Source organism: Euprymna scolopes, unplaced genomic scaffold (genome assembly GCF_053919585.1).
Source record: "Euprymna scolopes isolate OS-2025 unplaced genomic scaffold, ASM5391958v1 sca41, whole genome shotgun sequence".
Classification (NCBI taxonomy): domain Eukaryota; kingdom Metazoa; phylum Mollusca; class Cephalopoda; order Sepiida; family Sepiolidae; genus Euprymna; species Euprymna scolopes.
Genome location: NW_027633447.1, coordinates 105,001 through 130,174, shown reverse-complemented (window position 1 = coordinate 130,174; position 25,174 = coordinate 105,001). Strand labels below are relative to the sequence as shown.

General features: G+C 33.0%; 1 protein-coding gene across 1 annotated transcript in view; it reads right to left on the bottom strand.

The window, feature by feature from the left end:
• Positions 1-927: 927 nt before the first annotated feature.
• The window catches only part of LOC145274690 (uncharacterized), a 98,242-nt gene continuing 73,995 nt past the window's right edge, over positions 928-25,174 (bottom strand). The window contains exons 3-5 of the mRNA XM_080127475.1: positions 5,744-6,050; positions 3,527-3,652; positions 928-1,189 (exon numbers count right to left, since the gene is read on the bottom strand). Of these exons, the coding sequence (XP_079983601.1) occupies positions 929-1,189; positions 3,527-3,652; positions 5,744-6,050 (694 nt within the window). The 3' untranslated portion in view covers position 928. The remainder of the gene's footprint in view (positions 1,190-3,526; positions 3,653-5,743; positions 6,051-25,174) is intronic.

Genomic DNA, 25,174 nt, shown 5'->3' with positions numbered 1-25,174 from the left:
TTTGTTTTTATCGAGCTTTTACATCTGGTTGAGGTTACTTTATAAATAATAATTCTTTAATATTATAATATACTTTAGTTTTACCATCTTGGATCATTTTAGTAAATTTAATTGTAATTTATATATATATATATATATATATATATATATATATATATATATATATATATATGTGTGGATTGAAAGTTATCCGAGAAAACAGTGTCTGGTTTCCATAAAAATTTATATCACTGATTAAAAATAATTAACCTGGTATATTAATTTGCACCTATTACCTGTTTTGCTTTGACCATTGTTCTCATCAACGGTGTAATTTGTTCAACGTTTCAGTCGATGTAGCCTTTGACCTTCGCCATGCATATTGGTCGCCATTTTGGAAAAGAAAACCTAAAATATTTTAAAACGGTGCACAAACAACACTCAATATGAGAACAATACTCCGATCAAAACAAGTAATACAAACCCTCATCTAAAAACTTTAGAACTATTAATTTTCATGCTATCATTTATTTCCATACATTTAATCGTCAGCTTTGTGCATAATTTATGTGAGAAATCTGATAAGATTTATGAATGTACCCTTCTTATAACTATTCAGAAATTTATTAAAACTTTACATTCGGATGACGCATAAATAAGTTTGTTTTATTAACAATTTCCAAAGATATTCTTCACATCACACATATACATATTTAATGTACAAGTTGTTGAGTAGCACATAAGAATAGTGTAATTATATAATAAAACCTAATAAGTTTATGAGCTAAACATGATTTACTATCCAAATAAATCCAACGTCCCACAGTTTTGACTGTGACCTTATCTAACCCCGATATTTTCTGACCATATATATATATATATATATATATATATATATATATATATATATATATATATATATATATATATGTATGTGTGTGTGTTTTGGCTAATTTTCTCTGGCTGTGGTCTCATCGTTGCTAATAACGCTCTGTCCGTATTTGGTTGCCCGAGTGGTTAAACTTGTTCCATTTAGGCTCTTCGTATCAAGTTCGTACGTCTCGCTAGAGCTGCTGCGGCTGCTGAGGTTGCAACAATTGCAGTGCGTGTTGCACACGTAACGCATACTCTTCCGGAAGTTGCGCGACATGAAACAGTAGATGATTGGGTTGAGGCAGGATTGGATGTATGGGAAGATGTCAAACACAGACTGTAAAAAACAACAACAATGAAAGATAAACTGAAAAAATACTCTCCTATAAAATATAATATTATAATTAATAAATGATTAAAATATTATATTTATTAAAAATACTTATATATAATAACATTAACAAACTCTTCTATAAAATTTAAAATTATGATTAATTAGTTATTACAATTATATTTATTAAAAATACTCCCCTATAATAATATTAAAATACTGTCCAAGTATATTTAAAATTATAATAAATAAACTATTAAAAAGTATATTGATTAAAATACTCCTCTATAATGACATAAAATACACTTCTAGACTATTTAAAATTATAAATAATTAGGTATGAAAAATTATATTATTAATAATACCGTTCTATAATAATATTAAAATAATCTTCTGTAATATAATTAATTAGTTATTAAAAATTATATTTATTAAAATATTCTTTGATAATACAATTAAAATACTCTTCTATACTATTTAAAATTATGATTAATACGTTATATAAAATTTAATTAATTAAAATACTCTCCTATAATAATATTAAACACTCGTCTATAATATTTAAAATAATAATTATTAAACTCATAAAATTATATCGATTAAAAATAACTTTCTATAATAATATTAAAATACTCTTCTATGATTTAAAACATATTAATTAATAAAGTATTAAAAATTTTATCTATTAAAAAATACTCATCTATAATAATATAAAAATACTCTTCTATAATAACATTGTAAAACACTTTTCTTTTCAAATTATAATTAATATATTAATAGAAATATATTTCTTCAAAAGCAATAATAGTTGATAAATTATTACTAAACAATAATTAAAATACTTTTCTATAATAGCATTTAAATACATTTTAATTTGAGTAAAGAAAACAAGGGGTCATGACTGATGAAATAATTTGTAGAATTATCTCTTTAAAAGTTTCATATATACACATTATTTAGTTTAGAAAATGTTTTCTCTGTAGTCTTTCTATGCTCTTTTTTACATGCATTAGATAATATGTTTTCTAAAATAAAATTGAATCAGTCTTATTCTGTGTAGGATCTTTGCTCATGATTTATTAACTCATTTCGATTCTAGATCAGTTTACGACCCATGATATGTTTCAGAATCTTCTGGTAATTTACGTAAATAACCAAAAAAGGTGAATTTTAATTTCTTAATCAAAACATCAAATCAGGCAACGTTATCAATGAGTGAGAATTAAGGGAAAATATGCATTCTTAATAAAGATGGTATCAAACTAGAAAATTAAGAAAATAACATTTAAATCAACAAAATAAAAATAGTCATCATACGATAATTTCGATGAAAAATATTTATTTTTTTACAAATCAAATATAATGAAACAACTGTTAACAATATATTTATAATGAAACGGATTTTGAACATGACAGGCTAGGTAATGAGTGGATATAAGTTGATTTTTTTTATAATCAGAGATAAAAAGACATTGTGCTGTTATTTATCGTTATCACTATAAATGTTCTTTTCTGACAAAGTTTAATAATTGACCCGGAAGACTAAGGCGTCTGTCTGAACTCAATTCATTCCATGATAAATTTCAATCAATTTTCTTAAATTACTGAATTTTAGCAATATTTACTTCACTATCAACAATGTTCGTCTGCTGCAATCTGATTGGCTAAGCGTTTCGGCATCTTCCGGCTGTTTAAGTACAGTGTCGGAAAATACTGATGAAACCTCGATTTTAGCGTGATCGTAAACTAGACAGTTACTTGGTAACTGTTGGTCACTTCAGCGTGTACCAATTATTTAAGGAACAGTTAACCACAGTTTTGACTCTCCCTGAATCCATCATCTCTCCTGTCAGTCATTATCAAGATCAAATATGCATGAACATAAATTGTATTTTCGTTCCGCAGTAATTTTTTTAAAATGTTGAACACGCTGTTGTAACGGGTACAGCGTTATGGGAAGTGTATCGTTAAGATTCAATAATTGAATAAATGGCTTCGAACAAATTTTGAAAAAATAAAGCCACAATCATTTCGGGTGAAGAGGTAGAGGTCATTTCGTACTTAAAGAGTTTCTTTGTTTGTACGCATGCAAACTAAGTGTCCACACTGTAGAAAAGTAGACAGCTATTTCGAAAGATAGAGTAAACGTTCCGTATGTGATTTAACGGTTCGAATATTGCTTGCAAATAATTTAATGGCAGAAATTTTATATTAAAATGCAATACTTAATAATGAATGGCTTTGAAAAGAAAATGTCTTCAAAAGAAAATAGTCTCATTATATTCTCCAATTTTCTACAGATGGTACATTAAATGATTTAAACACTCTCATCAAGAAACTCACCTTAATCAAGTAACTATGGTTGGTGCCGTGTGCCGATGGGTCAATCCGTCGAATGATGCGAAAAATCAGCTTTGGTCCCCAGCAGATGAGGAAAGTCAAGATGATGGCGATGAGCATTTTGATTACCTGTTGAATTAAATAAAAACATAAATTATTGAACATAAATAACAACTAAAAAGCAGTCAGATCAATCATGATGTCGTAGTTTTCAATTAAATGACATGCCAACTACTTCATGGCCATTTTAGATTAAATCACAGCCAATTATAACCGATTCAAATATACGTTGATATTTTTACGAGATGTGAATAATTGCGCATTCATATATTTAACAACCATCGCAGAATATGAATGTCCGCAATAGATCTGGTAGAATGTAAGTAATTTATTCTATCGTCTACGTCACGTATGGCAAAGACTGAAATATAAGAAAATATTATTCGTCTTTACTCATCTCTTCTAAAAATCGCAGAGGCTATAACACCGATTAGTACGACACACGGTGTCTCTAAAAGTTATGAAAGAATGGAAAGACCGAAAAAGAAAAGTTGGGGTTAGTAGGTAAATCACCACATGAAGTTAAAATCGATTAAGTGAAAATTTCTAGTTAGAATTCTAGTACGGCTACATATCTGACTAGTTGCATTACAAGAATGGAAGCCGCCAGTCTTACGTTGCAAATGAGCAGATAGATATTTCTCTTTCTATTAAGTCATCAGCGAAAACCGTTGAGTTTGGATAGCTGCTGATCCTGACCCCTGCCCTCCAAGGGAGCTACATATCTTGGAAGTTATGTAACAGTGACAGGAAATTGTCAGTCTTATATGGTAGAATAAGCGAGGGACTCTTTTACTTTCCGGCACATATATAGCAATAAAATTAAGCTGCAAAATAAATTTTCAATGATAAGGCGAACATATAAGGATAAAAAAGCTCTACGCTGTTAAGTGGAGCAAACTATAGAATAAATTAAGAAGATAAAGAGTAAAGTTACATAGGAATTTTGTTACATTATCATACCGACCTTTTCTCCTCTTCTAACGAAGAGCATTTAGCTTCGAAATGTCATGGCCTAAAGAGGTTTCTTTCTTAATCCATGTTTTTTAACCTTAATTGAATTTATAATGTAATAAAGTTCCTATGTAACTTTACTCTTAACTTATTCTGTGTGCGTGGGGTCTCGGTTTCGAATCTCCCTAGATTCAGCCACTCAGATGAGTCGTAGACGACGAAACATGTGTCAGTGGATCATTATATTAAAAAAAAAAAGAACGATATATATACCGCTCCTCAGATGGGGGTATCAAATTGGTTAAAGGGAAAATTATTCCCAACACACATTTAGGTAAAAATGCACTTTCGTAAATAATTGAATTCATTCAAAAATGTATCGCAAAAATAAAACCAAATAACATCTTAACAAATCGCGATAGTCGGCGAGATGGACAAGTCGATAAAGAGGTCAGGACTATTACTGTGGGGTCCCGATTTCGAATCTCGCTAGATTCCGCCACTCTGATGAGTCGTTGACGACGAAACATGTGTCAGTGGATAATTATTATTATTTAAAAAAAACAAAACAATATATATATAATATCAAAAATTTAATAAATCATGTTGAAATACATTTTAGTTAAAAACATATATATTTTTGGGAACGAAGCACAAATATAATGGTTTGTCCTTACTCAGCGGACTTTAGAAAGAAATACTTTCCTTCTCAAAATACTTTATTTCTCTAAAGGAGTTAACAAAATGCAGAATAAGATTTTGCTCGTAAAATATTTAATGAAACCGCAAGTATGGAGTAGATGATACTAAAAAATGAAAAAACAAAAAAGCAGAAGTGGGTAAAAAAGAAAAATAATTTCACGTGAATGGATGTTAAAATCAATGATAAGTGGAAAATCCAAAGATGAAAAAATGAAGTACTAAGTGTCCTAGTACTTCATTCATAACGTCTGAATAATTACGTACGTGTCGTACGTAACTATTCAGACGTTATCTCCCCTGAGAATGCGTTTAAGAAAGCAGAATAATATTAATAATTTTCAATCGCCAACCATTTATTAGAAAACATGCGTTAAATTAGTTAACTATTAAAACCTTAAAATGTGGATTTGAAAGGTGCTTGAAACGTTTGATGTCACTAGGCAAACGGTGACATAATATTGGTCAAATATAATATCGATTAAAGACGAACTCATTCAAATTTACCTGTCGGCGTGCATGAAGCACCTCGGAACTTTGCTCTTTTGGTAGTCGTTTCAGGATATTCCGTCGTTCTTTCTTGTGTTCCCTGCTTTTAGGTCGGCCACCAGCACCACCGCCGCCGCCACCACCAACGTCACCAACACCGCTTCCATCGCTACCAGCACCAATATCAGCGTGATGTTCACCATTTGCCGATGTTTTCTTAGCACTTCCGCGTCCGTCAGAACCAAGAGTCCGGTAGTTGCTGCCACAGTGCCCACTCGCAAACGCATGCCGCTGCTTACTCTCTTCATCAACCTCACTTGGGCGCCTGTAAATATGCAGAACATTTTATGCAGTTTTTTTTTCAGTTTTATTACGATCTTTTTTATCACGTTCAACTTATACTTCACTAATATAAGTTAATTTTTAGACGCAGCGAACGTTAGATTAAAATAAACTAGGGAAAATACTTACGTTGTCCAAATACGTCGTTTATTCCAAAGATTAATTTTTAGCTTTTATAATTTAAATACAATTTCGGGCATATATACTCGCGGCTCGCGCGTATATGTAATTTTTACAAACTTTACACATTAAATGAGGCTATATTTCGAGAATCTTTATTGCCGTTCGACAGGAAAATTCCGAAGTTCGTAAAAATACACTTAAAAAAGGTCGAAGGTTACGTCGACTAAAACGTTGTGGAAAATAACACTCAAGATTAGAACAGTAGTCCGAGGGATCTAAATAAAAAGGAATAAATATTAATATCTTATTTATAATCTGAAATCTACTTCCGCCCCCTCCCCTCTTCCACTCCCTTTTCCTGCTTCTACTCCATTCTCTATATAAGATACTATATAATATATTTTTGCCAAGTAAGCTACACAGAAATGTTCATGCTTATTTTTCTCGATTGAAATAATCATGCTTTTTTATATTTCAATTTTCGTGGAATAGTCATGAGGATAAGTTATATAATCAAGTTTTTGATGTATTCGAATTTTCATATTCAAAACTATTGTAATACAAATTATTGTAAAACAAATTATTGTAAAACAAATTATTGTAAAACAAATCATGTAATTACAAAAATAAACAAAATCCTTTTTCAATTTCATCGTAGAGACGACAGCTACTTCAATTTTATCCGGAAAGGAGGTCAATTAATGGATTCTTTCATGACACTTTGACTTTAGAAATCTTTATAATTGTCAAATCAAAAGAATGAAATGTAACGCAAAACAAAGAAAAATATCCAAATTCTTGTTAAAAAGATAAATGAAGTTTACTTATAACTAAAAACGTGTAATCTTATAAAAAATAGAAAATATTTGTAACCATAGATAAAAAATGTTAGTGTGTTTGGGACATGCAACTATACCACAGAAATCATTAAAAGTCGATTAGCGGTCCATTTGTCACTTTGTAAGAAAACGTGCACAAAGCCAAAAAATCATGAATCATTGTCTAACATTAAACCGTTGTTCATGTCTTCTCCAGTTCACTCTGTTTTCATACTCAACTTTTTCTTTTTATAAGTTTGACTGTACGCTGCGCAACATTCTCTTCCATGTTTTCAAACGGCACAAGTTATTTTTTTTTATTAATGAAATTGGCTCCATCTTTTACCCCTATTCTCATCATTATACACGCAGCAGCTGCGAGGCGAGCTTCTTCGCAGGTGACTCCTACGTAGACGTAAAATATCTTAGGTCTCTTTGTGAGGTGGTTCTACCAAAACATGTTGATTTTCACTATTGCCGTTGTCATTATTGACGATCAACCTGTTAAGACCATGTCGACCGAGCTATGCCTCATAATTCATCAATTCGCCATAGCTTGATGCTGCACTTCGACTGTCTTAACAATTGTTCACAATCCAAAGAATACAAACAAAACCCCTTACATGGCATAAACTTCTATTCACACAGTTCGGTAACTCGTCATGTTCGTCATAAATGCCATACACATACGCAAACTTTAAATATAAGTAATTAATATTAATATAGTGACGTACAGGGATCGTTCCAAAAGTAAAGACCCCTATATTTTTAACTTCAAAAGTTGAAGAAATATGACGACGGGAGTGGTACCATTAAAACAAGCGATCTTTTGTGCCACAGAATTTATTTTTCTACATAGTCACTACCATTCTCAATGCATTTTTGCCAAAAATTCAATGACGTATCTTTGACAAAGGTTGTTTTCTAAAAGTCTTATCCCGTCAATATCAGCAACAGAGATTATTTGTTTCGAAAAATTATATTGTTTATTGAAGCGTTCAAAATATTATGAGACGAAGTTTCTGTAGCGATGTTCGTGGGATAGAGGGGCATATTGTATTGTGTGATTGTGCGTGTGTGACGCGTCTTATGTTTGTTTTGAAAAAAAATTGAATTAGTTGGTTGAGTTGTGACAATCTGACAAGATGCATCAATATCGACTTGCTATCTTCAACGCTGATATTGTCTACTTTATATCAATACGAGCCATTTTACAATTGTTTACAGCAACAAATCTGAAACAAGCAACAACAACAAAAAACATTATGAACGTAAGTATATAATAGAACAATGGTCGGAAACCTATTTTACTAGATGTCGGATTAATATCAATATAATAAAATAGAGAAATATTCCCTATTTATACAATGTAACGTAGCCGTTACGTCGCAAATAGACAAATAAAACATAAATAAATAAAATCCATGTCGGCTTTTTTAAACGAAAGTTTTTATCATCATTATTTTCGCACCACTTCAAAAATGTCTCTTGCTGCTATGTGTCTATTTTAGCTTTGCTGCATTTCTCCTTCTTCCCACCGCACCCGGGCACAGCTGGCCAATTCTCGTAAGCGACTTTACACGTCCAATTCCTTCCTCGTCGACCTTCTTTCTCTGACCCCACGCCTGCGCATTTACAAATTCATTTTCTTCTTCGCAGCAGCGGCAGCGATTCCCTCGATGTATCTGTTCCAACTCATGTTTCATGTCAACGTTAAGCCGAGGAGTTTGAACGAAGTACTTTCAGGTAATATATTTTTAGCCATAGATATTTGTGGTTTGGAAAGTTTATTGTAAAGGAAAGAAGCTTAGTCTTGGCAGCATTGAATCCACTTTTTGACCGCATTCCACTACAGACTGGAGGTCTATTTGTACTGAACTGATGCCTGATAAATCTGCGGTAGGCCTATTACCTCTGAGCAATGGCAGCGGCGCAAGTAGAAATAAATCAGTGAGGTGGTTTGCTATAGAACTTACGTGTGGAACATGTGTTTCAATTATCGATTTTAAAAGGTCAGCCTTCTAAAGTTAAGGACCGAAAGCTGAACCCCTCCTCCTGCGTACGTGCAAACATGTGATTTAAAAGCAGCTTGGAAAGAAGAACAATTGGTTAATTGTCCAGTTAGAACAGGAGAGATGATATGAGTTACAAAAATACAGTATTAATATACATTAGGATATACAGGGTTTGGGGTAGAGTTTATGAGTATTACAATTTGGGAAACTGTTGGAAAAACAGCCAGAGGCAGTTGTCTTGGCGGCAAAATAACTAATCTTTTTAATTCGAAATTTAGGAAAGATGTTTCCAGTTATTTTAGTATCATACATAAGTAACCATATACGTACGGCCATCATAGGCTTTATATTTAGACATAAACTTTTCAAAAAGAGTGTAGAAATATAAGTAATTAAGAGCAGGAAAGCAAGTTTAGGTGAATAAGCAATAATTCTACAAGACTTAGAAATCAAGTAAGTAATTAATAGTAAGAGGCTTTCTTGCCGCAAAAGTTTCAACTTCACGTTGTATTCAGCTATGGTTTCTGTATTTCGGCTGGGGGTCATTTTGTGTATTTTTGGGAAATTAATATTTTAATTTTATTTAATATATCTTAGAAGGAAATAAAAATAAAAAAATTAAATTTAAGTACATTCTGCAACAACTTTACAATAATAGTCCAAACAAGTCAGGTGAATCTAAGTAGCATTGTAAGTAAAGCCATTCGTTCTGTCTGTGAGAGAAATATTAAGGAAATAGAGGTCATTGTCCTAATCAGCAATCAATACGAGGCACAGTTTCAAGATAGTCCATTGTATTGTGACTGCACCAGGCTAATAAATAAAGGATAAGCTTGGGAGTGGGGCGATAGGCAGCGCCTACCTACTCCTTAGGCAGTATAGGTTTGTGAAACTGGGGAATTCGTTAATGCCACCAGCACTAGGAAGGTTGTCGGCTTTGACCCAGTGTAACTTATTAGTTATTATAGAATAAGAAGCATAGGTTTGTATCAGAGTGTTCACTCTCCCAGATTGGTAACCTGGTAAAATCTACGGATCAATTACACTGAAAGGGTAAGCCGTGCGCCGGGGTCCCAGAGCTGAGTTATGAACACCCTCGCAATTTGCAAATAATATATATATGAAAGAACTTAAAATATTTGAATATATATATATATATATATATATATATATATATATATTTATATATATATATATATCTTCAGTGGTGAAAAAAACCGGACTAGAGTGCTCAATATGTAGCCAGAGCAGTATATAGGAAATTTATTGCTGTGAGTCCAGAATGAATTTACATATTGTTTCCACTAGGAAGATATCCTCTGAAGATGAGGAGAAGTCCGATGAGCTTCATCAGAATTCATAGATGGACTGAGTTTTAATACCAATAAGAATGGAAAAAAATCGTTGCAGATGAAGGGGAATTAGATTACCATCTACAATATTTAACTAATTATTTAATTTACCATCTACATATTATATATATTTTTCTTGTTTATATTTACCTCTCAATTATTCTCTCTTTAATTATTATCTTTTTGACCCGAAGCTTATATGTATATATATGTATATATATATATATATATATATATATATATATATATAAATATATATATATATATTTATGCATGTGCTTTTCTCCCATTGATGTGTGTGCGTATGTGTACATGCGTATGTGTGTGTGTGTTTGTATGTTCCAGTGTGTCTATGTACGTATATTTATGTATATTTTTCCCCCATTAATTTCGGTCTTACTATTACTTAATAATATTAATATTTACCTTTAACCGACTAGTTATTTGTTACATTATAATCTAATTTTAATATTTATTGATTCATAAATCCTCCATCTGTTTAATATTATTAGTCCTTTCTTAGTAACTATGAGTTGGTTATTTCTTGTCCTTAACCCATTTACTTATCATAAACATTTCCTTAAATATTTTTTATTATTTTATTATTTGATTAATTTACTGATATTCTTACCTATTTTTATATTATCAAAAAAAAACAACCTGTAACGTATATTTCCTTAATTTCTCCTTCTATTTTCCCTTCTTTTCTTCTTTCAACCCTAGCATCCGACGATTCAAAAAATAAAAAAATAAAAAATATTATTCAAATTTTCCCGCCGCCTACCACTCTCACTTCTTCTTCCTCCTCCCACCAGACCACGCCGACCAATGCTGACCTTGCAACCAGTTGCCATGGTGATCTGTTAAAATAACTACTAATAACTAACCGATACTTACAATTTTAATTGTCTGCCTAATATCTCTCCCCATCCCCATCGCCTACTTTTATTTCAACCAAGCTTTTTGTTTTTGTCCTGGTCTCGTCTCTAATTCTTATTCTTTAATAGATTTGTTTTCTCCACCTAAAAATTTAAATCCTAAATATATACAATAAAACTAATATCCTTCAAAATTTAAACTTAAACCGTTATAAATTACAACAGCGTCTATAAACATAAACACATAATATTTAATAATAAACACCCTTCTCATTATATACACTCCTACTACTTTAAATTCAAACGTCCTCCCCTCCCACTTCTCCTTCTAATTTAACTGCCCTTCATCTGCAACGATTTTTTTCCATTCTTATTGGTATTAAAACTCAGTCCATCTATGAATTCTGACGAAGCTGGTTGGACTTCTCATCATCTTCAGAGGATATCTTCAATGCCTCATCCGCCATACTCTCCAGACCTCTCATGTACCGTCTACCACTTTTTCAAGCATCTCGGCAACTTTCTGTGTGAGAAATTTTTAAAAACACTCGATATCAAAAACCCCTCTAACGATTTATCGACTCTGAGAATACAATATTTTTAGGTTACTGACATAAATACACTTATTTTGCATTGGCAAAAGTTTGTTGATTCTGATGGTACTTATTTCGATCAATAAATCTTTGTTTAGGCCGAAATATGTTAACCTGAATTTAAAATTAAAAACTGCAAGAACTTTCTTGTTAACCTGATAGATACTGAAGTCGGTTTTCACGAGGGAAATGCGGTTTACATGCGTATTTACATATTTCATTCTGTTTTTAAATTCCAATTTTATATTCTAATCTTTCTTATTTATATACGGGTGTACGTGTGTGCGAATGTGTGTATACTGCTTACTATGCAGGTTCTCAAATTGATTCAAATAAGTTTGGTAATAAATAAAACCCCATTATCTTATTAGGTTGCGTCAGATGTTGTCCCTGGCGTTTCTAATAGAAAATGACATTTTAGCCTCCATCAATTTCTATTCTTTTTCCATTTCATAGGAATTCAATGACCTCATTCATTTACCGCCTCCTGTTTATTACACATTCTGTTAAATTGTCTAATTAACGTAATGCGATTAAGACCGCGTCTTAATTAAAATAATTAACTTAATCCGAGTACCTTGCCCTGAGTAGACCTGTGCTAAAAGGAAATATTTAATGATATTTGCCAGCTCAATTCTGTACTGCATCAATTTATATGCAAGAAAATTACATGTTTCGAAACACGCTTTGTTCTATGAAACTTAGGGACCAAAAATTACTTTCACTAATCATAATGCTAATCAAGAATAGCAGTTCTGATTAAGGAGGTTTATATGAACGATCTACGAGATTCTTACTTTTCGAATGAGAATAACGCATTTTTATACGGGTGTCTTCCTCTGTTTCTCCTCAACCCCACATCCTGTAATGCTACAATTTAGGTTTAAAAATAAAATTAATTAAATGTCAAGAAATCGATTTTCATTTTTGTTCTCCGTCTATGTAGGGGCTGGGATATAATGCGGGTTATTGCATCTAACTTTAAATAGCTCTCGTAGAGCAGTTCTTTGCGAACCAACGAAGTAGACTAACTCTGTTATCTCTTCGTCCCTTGGGATCATCATCATCATCATCATCATCATCATCATCATCATCATCACCTGCAACAGTGAGTATTTTAAAGACAAAATCAAAGATGAGATCAACCTATTTCTGAGAATTTTTAAAGACCAAACTTATTTCATGTGCATTTATAGTATATGTAGATGAATTAGATTAGCCTCTCCTTCCGTCTTACTACTCTCTCTAACCTGTACTCTTGTTCATTACGATGATTCAAAACAAAATGAATTACATGTAAAAAATCCATATAAAATTAAACTAAACTTCCAAGTCTTTAGCGAATCAATAAAGTACGTTTATTTTTTTATCTCTTCGTCTCTTGAGATAAATAATCAGCATCGTCGTATGCAGCATTAAATATTTTAAAGAATAAAAAGATAAAATCGACGCATCTAAGATTACACGTGAAGAAATGGAAAGATTTGGGGAACAAGGTCATCAGTTCATTTCTAGCAATGACCTCCGTGTTTCAGATATTTAAAACAACCATTTATGAAATAATAGCGGGAGGAGGCTCCCAGCTTTGCCCGGTCATAAAATACGCTTAAATATGATATTTTAATTTGTCCAGATTTCGTATATATTATATATATATTATTATAGAGGCGTGATTTTAAAAGTAAAAAAACGTATTTGGGTGCCTTCAACTAGAATTGGAACCGAAAGCAAAACTGTAGCATTCATAGCTGGTGACGTTACCACTGTACAACGTGACAGGCATGCTTAAAAATAAACTAAGATGAATATACAAAATGTATAAGGATTTTTTCAATTCTGACCCATTTTTGACTCCTTAAAAACTATTTTAACCGGCTCAAGATCCATAAAAGAACAGTCCATAAAAATCTAATCGTTTGAGGCCCCTAGCGCCGCTTTGCGACTTTTAGTTTTGAAAGAGATAGCGTTTGAAAATAGGGAGACAGACAGATATAGTAGGTTTTATAAATTAGATTATTTTATGATTTAAGAAAAAATTATAAGTACAAAAACTACTTGCCTCTAAAACGCCCACGTGTCTGCGCGTCTTGTACGGTTCAGATGATAAATAATAGAAAAAAACAAAATCACGGCTCCTCGATGATTTTATCGTTAAAGATCACGCGATCTTACATTGAATTCTCGCCGATCGTATACAAATTAAACGATCTTGCGTTGTATATAAGCAAGCGGTTTGAAGAATAGGAGAGTTCATTTTTTAGGAAGGTAAGCTGTGCACAGGTACTTTGTTGAAGCGTGATGTCTTATTGGAAGCTGCGAGAACATAGTGAAATTAAGAAGTGATGCGAATTACGGTGTCAGTGAAAAGTGGTGCAGTCAATTTTTATTATTTTCATAAGTACATTTCAAAATTCACTTTTCTTTTCGGAATATTCCTGTTTTTTCGGAATATTAATATATCCATTAAGATATGCAATATCTGTATACTTCACCCTTTATTTCAAGTTTCTATATTAAAATTGTAAATCTTTGGGTTCCACATCTGGCGAATACTGAAGTTAAAATAAAAATTGTCGCAGATCGTAGAGTGTTGTGTTGTCTTTCAAACGAAAACTTTAATCTCTGAATTCGTTTAAAATGTTCACCGAGATTTAAACGTGTCACTTTCAGTTGTAATGGCTTTGCGCAGATTCAATTAAATCGTGGCTTTTTTTGATTCATGGGTGGCCGCATAAGAAGAAGAATAGATTATCGGACATGCCAAATTCGACATTTTAAAATATTTCGCTTAATCCGTTTATACTGGAAATGACTTCCCTAAATGATTATTTGTCCTTTTATGAACGCACGCAATAATTAAAAGTGATTATGTTAGCATTTAATGTTATCTTATTTTAACCCTCTCTCTTGGAGGTTTGGCATGATATTAGATGTTAGTTTGATACAACTGTTTCTGTGGAACGAACTTGATTTAAACTTAGTCCTCCTATGTCCATGTCGTTAACCGATTATCTACTACTTAAATATTATGTTCTGTTCGACAACATATTAATTATCAAATACTAAAACAAAAACCAATTAATGACTAGAAATTGTTACTTTTATCAAAAATTTGAAAATTTGGGTTCATATAAATGTCAACGGTACGTAACTCTACATTTAAAAGCTTTATCTTTCAAGGGGCTACCACTCTAACGTAAGATTAAACGCATGATAGGATCCTTCTACCGACCCAGAAGATATCTCACTGCTGATGCAATTCTCTACTTATATAAAAGCCAAGTACGTCTAAGGAAGGAGTACTGGTGCCACATCTGGGCAGGAGCTGCTTAAATACTCTATCCTACATTGACAGAGTACGAAATAGGCTTCGTGGCTTAGTGGGCGATGCCCTTTTCTCTTCCCTGCAACCTCTCTCCCACAGGAGAGACGCTGCGAGCCTGTCTTTGTTTTATCGTTACTTACATGGCAGGTGGGCGTCTGAGCTCCAATCCCTGGTCCCCCTCGCCGATCTTTCAGGAAAAACACCCGTCTAGCTGAAACCACCGTCAAAAATTTTCCCCACTCTTTATCTGTGTCCAAACCAAAACGTATATTCCATGAATAAAGCTTCTTTCTTAGAAATGCACACCTGTGGAACTCTGTTCCATCTGCCTGTTTCCCACCTGACTACAACTTGGATATCTTCAAGTCCAACATAAATAAAATTCCTGACGAACCACCCCCTTAAGTAGACACTATCAAATCACAACATTAACGTACTGTACACGCAATAACCCTTATCCCCGAGTGGCTTCCGGGCCTTGATAAGTGGTGACCTCCATGTAAAAAAATAATGCTTGGTGTCTAACGTCAGTTTCGTACGTTGCTTAAAGCCAGCTAACGCCTTCCCTAATTTTCTGCAGAACGCTATAGGAAGTGGTGACAAGACAAATCAGTTCTTTCGCTTTTTTATTCAGGAATTGTATATTTAAGCGATTTATTGAAATAAAAAAATATATAAAGGATATTATTAAAAAAGTATACAATAAATATTAACAAATTATAAAAAGATAAAAATAACACAATCTTTATTTGATCTTTTAATAACAAAATTTAAGCAATAATATTTTTATTTTATTTGAAATTTTACAAATGTAATATTTATAAAATTCTAAAAATAAAAGATGTTTATTTGAAATATCATAATAAATATGTTATGAAATTATGTAAATCAAAGTGAGAATATTTCGAACATCATAAAACCCTATCCAATACATAATATTCCCAAAATAAAATGTTTTCAATTATCCTTAAAAAAGATTGGACAAAATATTTTCTAATAATTCTTAAAACCAAACTGTTTTCAATAATTCTTAATAAAATAAAGATTAAAAATAAGTGTTTTCAATAATTCCTGATAAACAACATTGCAAATACTGTTTTAAATAATTCTTATTGCTTTTAAATTGGAAAAAGCTCCTCTCACTAAAACTATTAAAAAAAGTGTCCATTCACGGGGGAGATATCGGCGTAAACGAGAAGCGAAGGGACTGATTTTTTTTGTCGCTGCTTCCGGTATCGCTCAGCAGAAAATTAGGGAAGACGTTAGCTGGCTATAACGTGTACGTTTCTTATTTTGTGAACACCAAAAATAGGTCAATTAATCTAAAGAATTGAAACAAATTCTTATTTGTTAGATATTTGTTTGAATAAACTAATTGATTCAATATTAATTAACGATATCCTTTTGCACGGAAACAAGTTTGCTTTTAATGTAATTATTTTGCTTTACGTTTGTGCATCTCGAAAGCTGAATTTTACAATTACTTAATCTTAGCAATTAAAAAACACACCTGTCTTGTGCGATATTAAACTTATCAAGGAACAAATCTTCTCTTGTCCCTACGACTTCTTTCACACACAAAAAATATTGCTAGCCTTTCTTTTATGTATCGTTCATAGTAGATGCTCGGTTAAGCTCCAATTCTCGGTGCCCCTGAAATATATTCACACCAAATATTCGTTTATTTACAACCACAGCAAAGAACTGCTATTTTTCTGTTTCCAAAAAAAAAAAAAAAAAAAAAAAAACTTACGAAACTTCCATTTGGCAATGCTTATTTTCTAGAGCATCCCATCTGCGGTACAAGATACGACAGGTCTGCCTCTCAACAAACTACAGCATGGTTGTCTTCAAATCTAATGTAAATAAATACTTGCTTAGCTGTCATCTTTGAAAATCAATTCTTCTTAAGTAAACGTCTTCTCATGTTAAAAATTTATCCTCGTGTGTGTTCACTAAGTCTTGATAAATCCTAACTCACAATAAAGAAAGTAATCAAATAGACCGCCATAGTATGCAGGTGAGATTGCCAATATAGTCATCGATAGTTCCCTTATTTTCGTCTTGTACTAATGGATTTGTGGTAAACCTTTTCAGCTGTTGAAATAGCTGAGAGTTTTGCAATCTCAGACCCAAAGAAAAGTTTGTAATAGAATTTAAAATTTAAGTTACATAAAAGTAAAATCCAAATTCAGATGATCCAATTTTTCATTTATACTAGCAGGTCAGCTAGCGTTGCCCGATCGTAAAATACGCATAAATATTATATTTTAATTCATGAAGATTTCATCTTTATTATTAGAGAGCCAACTATGTATTGTTTATAATCCAATATATAGTAATGATTTCAAAAGTTCTAAAAACATCTGACTGTGGGTGCTATCCAACGAGAATAAACAAAAGGTTTAGCGGTCCAGCCTTAGTTGTTGATTATGTATCAAGCATCTTTACCGTTTGAGGTACTGACAAATGTATACGATAGATTAAAATATAAATGAAATTGACCTATGATTTTTTTCTTTTGTACACGCGCAAAAGCAATAGGAAAAGTAACAACGTAAGTTGACTTACTCCTGCCAAGGTCAACTGTTTTATTTTCAATTGTGTCCCCTTAGTAGCTATTTCAAAGCCTATAAAAACAAAATTGAAATTGTTCTAATGTCCAAATCCCCGATATATCAGCAGTCAAGTCTGTAGACCAACAATTCAGACAGGAGTTTGGTACAGACATTCCCCAGAACAAGACAAAATCACTATATATAAATATATATAAAATAAAAATTACAATTGAATTTACCAAAATGATCCAAGATGGTAAAATTAAAGTATATTATAAATATTAAAGAATTATTATTTATAAAATTATCTCAGCCAGATGTAAAAGCTCGATAAAACCAAATAGGAAATAGAGCTTATAATATGAGCAAACAGTTAATAAAATATGTTAAAAATACTTAGACCCATCAAATTATCGCCCCATTAGCCTCCTCCCACTTTTTGCCAAAATATTTGAGACCATAATTAACCATGCTCTAGTCCATCATCTTACAGATGCTAAACTACTGACTGACAAACAATATGGATTTAGACAAGCCCGTTCCACAGCAGACATCCTCACTGTGATCTCTGAACGTATATACCATTCACTGGACAAAGCGGGGGAAGGCAGAGCGGTAGCTCTAGATATATCTAAGGCTTTTGACAGGGTATGGCATGAGGGTCTCCTCAGTAAAATCAGATCATACGGTATCACTGGTAGAATACTTAACATAATTAAATCCTTCTTAGATAAGAGAAAAATCCAGGTAGTCCTTGACGGTCGCACATCTAAACAATATGATATAAATGCGGGAGTGCCCCAGGGTTCTATCCTTGGACCTCTATTGTTCCTGATATTCATAAATGACCTCCCCGACAACATTGCCTCTGAGATGGGTATATATGCTGATGACACTACACTCTATGGCAGACACGACAGGAAGACGAATGAACACATTTCTAAAGAAATGGCAGAAACACTAGAGGAAGACCTCCAATCTGTAGTGGAATGGGGACAAAAGTGGTTGGTCGCGTTCAATGCTGCCAAGACTAAACTAGTTTCATTCAATAATTACAAGAAACCCTCTCTACCACCCATAGCAATGGCCAACGACTCTTTATCTGAGAGTCCATCTTTCAAACTCCTTGGCCTAACGTTCACAGGAAACATGAGTTGGAACAATTACATTGAAGGCATTGCCAGGGCCGCTGCAAGAAAGGTAGGCTCTCTCTACCGTGCTAGAAAACTACTAACACCCGAAAGTATCCTGTACCTCTATAAGGCCACCATTCGCCCATGTATGGAGTATTGCTGCCACATCTGGGCTGGTGCATCTGCTACTAGTCTCTCGCTCCTTGACAAGGTTCAAAAGAGAGTCGCAAACCTGATAGGCCCTGAACTGGCATCTAAGCTTCAGCCTCTGTCCCATCGACGAAATGTTGCATCCCTCTGCCTTTTCTACAAGTATTTTAGTGGTGAATGCTCTGACGAACTGCAATCACTTGTGCCCCCACGACGCGAGCACCCTCGACAAACCCGACAGGCTACTAGATCCCACCCCCACACTGTAGAGATCCCTAGATGTAAAAGATCTTTTTACTCCAATAGTTTATTCCCCAGAACCGCAAGACTCTGGAATTCCATTCCAGGTCCCTGCTTCCCCAACAGTACTGACGTGCAGAAGTTCAAGTGTAACGTGAACCGACACCTTGCTGCCCAAATCCCTACATAGTACCCCAGTAGTTGTTGCCCCTGATAGTAGCCCCCTACACCAAAGTGGCAATTTGCCTTGTTTGGGGTGAAAATGTAATAAAAAAAAGAAAAAAAAAAGAAATGAGTTAAAAACATATTTAATCTGAAAAGGAAACACTAGATAAATGGATAGTCCTTAATCCGCCGAGTTTCGAAGAAATACTTTCCTTCTCATCAGAGGGTAGGAATTAGCAAAATGCGGGATCGGATTTTGCATGCAGAAATATTTGATGAAACAACAAGTAAGTCAAAGATCTTACTTGAAAACAAAAAAAGCTAAGCAGAGAGAATATGGCGAAGAAAAAGATATTACACATGAATGGATAGTCTGGTGGAAGATACAAAATCAAGTGACGGTAAAATCCAAATGTAAAACTTCAAGAAAGTTAAAAGAATTTCCATTTGTACATATTTTATGAACTGTTTGCTCATATATATATATATATATATATATATATATATATATATATATATACACACACACACACACACACACACACACACACACACACATATATATATATATATATATATATATATATATATATATATATATATATATAGCTTCCATACTTACAAAGCTATTTATACGTACATTTAAGAGGAAATGCTTCCCAATATATTGGAAAACTTGAAAAAAATAAAAAAGAAAAAAAGTCTGCCCAGTATTTATACTTTCGGAGGTCGGTACTTTCCTTCTCAGTACGGATCACTCTTCTGTGCGTTATGATTAAGTTTCTTAATATGCAATATAGTTTCCGTTCTGCGAGATCTACAACTGATTTACTAACTGCTACATTACACAGGATTAACAAATCTTTCGCAGTGAGCTTCGTCTCTAGACCAATAGCTCGATATATGATCAAACGCTGTTTATTTAGTGAGCTAAAAATTGAAAACCATTTCCAAAGTTTAAAAAATCATCCTTTTATTATTTTATCTCCTGAGTTTTGGTTGTTACAAATTTTCAATAAATCGCACTTCCGCTTTTAATCGGAATATGCTTTATTTATTTTAAAGCTGCTAGTTTAACAAATAATAAGAAATTAATTAAATAATAAAAATAAATTAAATAAAAATAATTCCAGCAATTCAACTATAAATAATATCCTTATTTAAAACAGTTAAAACAATGCTGTGAAAACTAATTATTTAAAAATATACTTTTTTTTTAAATAGGCATCACCACTTATCAAGGCCAAGAGGCCACCCAAGGATAAGGGTTAAAGACTGTACAGTAGAAACTGGACAATATAGTAACCGTTAGTAATGGAGATTCGATAAATTCGTTAACTCATATGGAACGGCTCATCAAAAACTTGTTTACGTTAGACTTGAAGGAAACCATATTGTAGTCAGCTGGAAAGCAGAAAAACGGCAGACAGTTCCATAGGCGTGCAGTTCTAAGAAAGAAGCTTTGCTCATGAAATCTACGTTTAGGTTTAGGCACAGATAAAGAGTAGGGGAAATTAGTGATAGTATTTTCTTGTGAAAGTTTAACGAGGGGGACCATAGAATAGAGCTCAGCCGAGCACTTGCCATGAAAATAAAGATAAAGCAGAGACAAACTCGCAACATCTCTTCTGTGAGAAAGAGGTTACAGGGAAGAGAAAAGGACATCCCTCACAAAGCTACGAAGTCTATTTTGAACTCTATCAAATCAGGGTAAGTATTTTCTAGCAGCTCCTGCCCAGATGTGGCAACAGCACTCCATCCTTGGACGTACTGGCTCTTACATAGATAGAGAATTGCATCAGCAGTGAGATATCTACTGGATCGATAGAAAGATCCCACCATTTTTCCAGCGGCCTTGGCAACGGATTTAATATATGTGTTCCATTTTAGATTAGGAGTAAAGATCAAGCCCAGAAGCTTGTCAAAACATGAGGCCTCCCCAAAACGAGACCATTCATTTCAATTGATGTCAGATGGGGATCAGAACGTTGATGATGTAAAGATAAAATCTTGGTGTTAGATGCATTAAAAATAACAAGCCACCTCTTTCCCCATTGTACCACTTGCTCAAGATCAGAGGAGAGAGAATCGGAAAGAACTTGGTCATTTACGATCTTAGATGTGCTACCATAGATAGTAGTGTCCTCAGCACAGATGTCTACGAATGATGTAATTTGGAAGATCATTAATATAGATCAGGAAGAGAGTTGGACCCCGGACGGACCCCTGAGGAACTCAGCATTAATACTGAGAGCTTCTGATTTTTGTCCATCGACCACTACTCTTATGAACTTTGAATGTTTAAATGAAAATTAGACGACTGCTATAATGCATATTTCTTTTTAATACATAGTATTCAAAGAAATGATAAAATTTGTTTAACATCCGCTTTCAGTATGAAAATTTATTTGTAAACCTGTGCCCGTTTTGTATATATAGATGAAATTGTGAATAAACAAACAGACAATCTTGAATACGTGTTTATTATTATAATATATATATATATATATATATATATATATATATATATATATATATGTATATATGTATATATATGTGCGTATATATATATATATATATATATATATATATATATTGTAGCTTTTTCTTCGTGATATAATTGTTGTTCATCGAATTATTTCCATCAAATGAAAATGAGATACACATTTCGATAGAATATTTGTGTTTGTTTATATACGAAAGCAATTAATTTATTTTAAGTTTCTTGCGTTTAAATATTTATGCAAATATTTCAACGTCTTATTAACTTTTATTATTTTTGTCGGTTTTATCCTTCCAAATATTTGTTAGGCATTTTACGTTTTGAAAAACGAGATACGAAATTGTTTCGTTTTTGCTAGGGTTTGAACTGACGGAATTACATTTATAGAAAAATTATCTCCGCTTTCTTAATATTGCCTTAGGCATATACATTTTTTTTTAAAGCTAGCATCTTTTCATACAAATATCAGAATGCGAAACGATGTATATATTTATATATATGTAAGTGTTTTTATGTATCTGTGCGTTTATGTATATTATTATATATGTAAATATGTGTACGTAGATATGGGTAGAAATTTAGATACGTAAATTTTGTATATATATATATATATATATATATATATATATATATATATATATATATATATATATATGTACATTTACATATACAAGTAACCCCGTTGCACCCATATGGCTGCATATTGTGAAAGAAAAGCGAGTAAGTACACTGTATTTGCACAACCAACGTTTACGAAACTAAAGTTAGCAATTACTTATTTTTTCGTCGGTTCTCCTGTAGGAGATGTCTCCTTGAACTACTTTAACAAAAAAAAAATATTGTATTTTCAACCAATATTAACGAAAAAAAAATATGAGATACATGGGTAAACGAATTATTTTATTTATTGACCGGTGGTCTAAACTGACCACCGTGGTCAAATCAGAGAAAGTCCAATTTTTTTTGTAATCAGACGAAGGAAATGGAAGTATTTATTTTTTAAAAGTAAACAAAGAAATCTTGTATTTTTCCAACCAATATTAACGAAAAAAATATGACATACATGCGTAAAACTATTATTTTATTTAATGACCGGTGGTCTAAACAGACCACCCTGGTAAAATCAGAGAAAGTCCCTTTTTTGTTTTTTTAATCAGACGGAGAAAATTGAAGTAATATTTTAAAAAGTAAACAAACAACTCTTGTATTTTTCAACGAATATTAATCGAAAACTTACTTTTTTTTGGTTGCAAATCAGAGAAAGTGTTTTTTTTTGTTTTGTTAATCAGAGGGAGAAAATAGGAGAAATTAAAAAAAAAATCTTGTATTTTTCAAACAATATTAATCATTGAATGCTGCTGCTACTCCCACCAATTTAATGCCTCTCGCCACCACTTTGCCTAACGGCTGCGGATGCAACTCCCACCAATTTAACTCCTATCACCACTACTATTTCTGTCTCTGCTGCACTCCCACCGATTTAACTCCTATCGCCACTACTACTTTGCATTTCTTTGCATTTATTTTCCATTTCCGTACACCAAACATGGATATAAATACCACTAAAACATCTGCTGGGGCATAAGCTTCATTTTGGTACCTAAACTGCCTTGGTGGGTGCCTGTAGGCTGACTTAAACCGCGTCACACCCACACACCCACAGACAGACAGTACAGAAATTATAATAGGATATATATGTATATGTATTTATTTATTTATTTCCACAGCCAAACAACGTCGTAACTCACAAGAGCCATGTGAGCCAACAAACCGGAAGTCAAAGACTGAGTTTCTCCCTCATTTAGACAAATCCGAACTAGGGATTCAAAACCCGAGCCTCTTGCATGAAAGGCGAGCACTCTGCACCACACACACACACACACACACACACACACACACACACACACACACACACACACACACACACACACACAGAGGAAAGTCTACTAACATACGCAAATCAAGCAAAGTGCGGCGAAATCCGAATATTGAACGGATCTACTCTGTCTCGAACAAGGGATGTGGTCGTCCAACCAAGCTATTACCCAAGCCGATATCTCACAAGTAGGGATTTTATACTCGCTGGGACGATGTTATCCAATAAGCTAATCTAGCGAGCAATTAGTAATAAAGTTTTCAAAATGTGAGATACTATATAATTATTTCCATAGTCAAACAATGTTGCAGCTCACATTGGCCATGGCATCCAACAAGTCGGAAGTCCAAAACTCGAGTTTCGTCCTCATTTGGACTCATCAGTTAGTCATATCCGAACTCTGGATTCGAAACTCGAGCCTCTTGTATGCAAGTCGAAACTCGAGTCTTAGACTGCGGGTTTGTTTGCTGTCATGGCTCTTGTGAGCTGCGACGTTGTTTGGCTGTGAAAATAATTATTATCTCTCGCATTCTTATCACTTAATCACATATTTACCAGGGTCATTAAAAAAATAATGGCTCCTATTTTTTATTCTGTCCAATTGAATCAGACAGAATTGCATATTACATTGTTATGATGACTGAACATATGCATTCATGAGCTAAAAGTTTCATCTCTCTGTTGCAGATATTGACAGCTTGAGACTCTAACAAAGAAACTTCTGTCAGAAGCAAAGTTACGTCATCGAATTCCTGGCAAAATTGCAAGCGTATTAGTAATGGTGACTATGTAGAATAATAAATCCTGGCGTTCGCTTAACTTGTACCACCACGTCTTTGTAACTCTTTAATTGTTGGGTGTAAAAATAAGAAACTTTCCTTTTAGAAAGACTTCTCGTTCATCGCTGGCAAATGTGCATTGAGAATGATGGTGACTATGTAGGAAGCTAAATTCTTGTGCACGAAAAGTCCCTCGTTTTAATAGTACAACTTCTGTTTTAGATACTCTTCAACTTTTTGCGTTAAACATAGGATATATTATTTTGAGAACAACCTTCTTAGATCGAAATATGTGAAGCTTATTTAATTCAATCATACACTTACATATTTTGAAATATTCTATGTACACTGATAGGAATATTCGTAAATCACATTTATTTAGAGGCTTCATCTGCACAATAATTTTATATGCAGTCTCGAAAATAATACTGTTCTATAAGATTCATTTTTAACTTCATTCGTTCATTTCATTACTATCGAGGATACCCAACGTTGTTCGGGACTGAATGATGATCAACAAATGTTTCACATTCATATATTTTTATTGTCATCGAAATCGGTAAAATCGCCCAGTTTACAATCGAATCAATTTTGGGTCT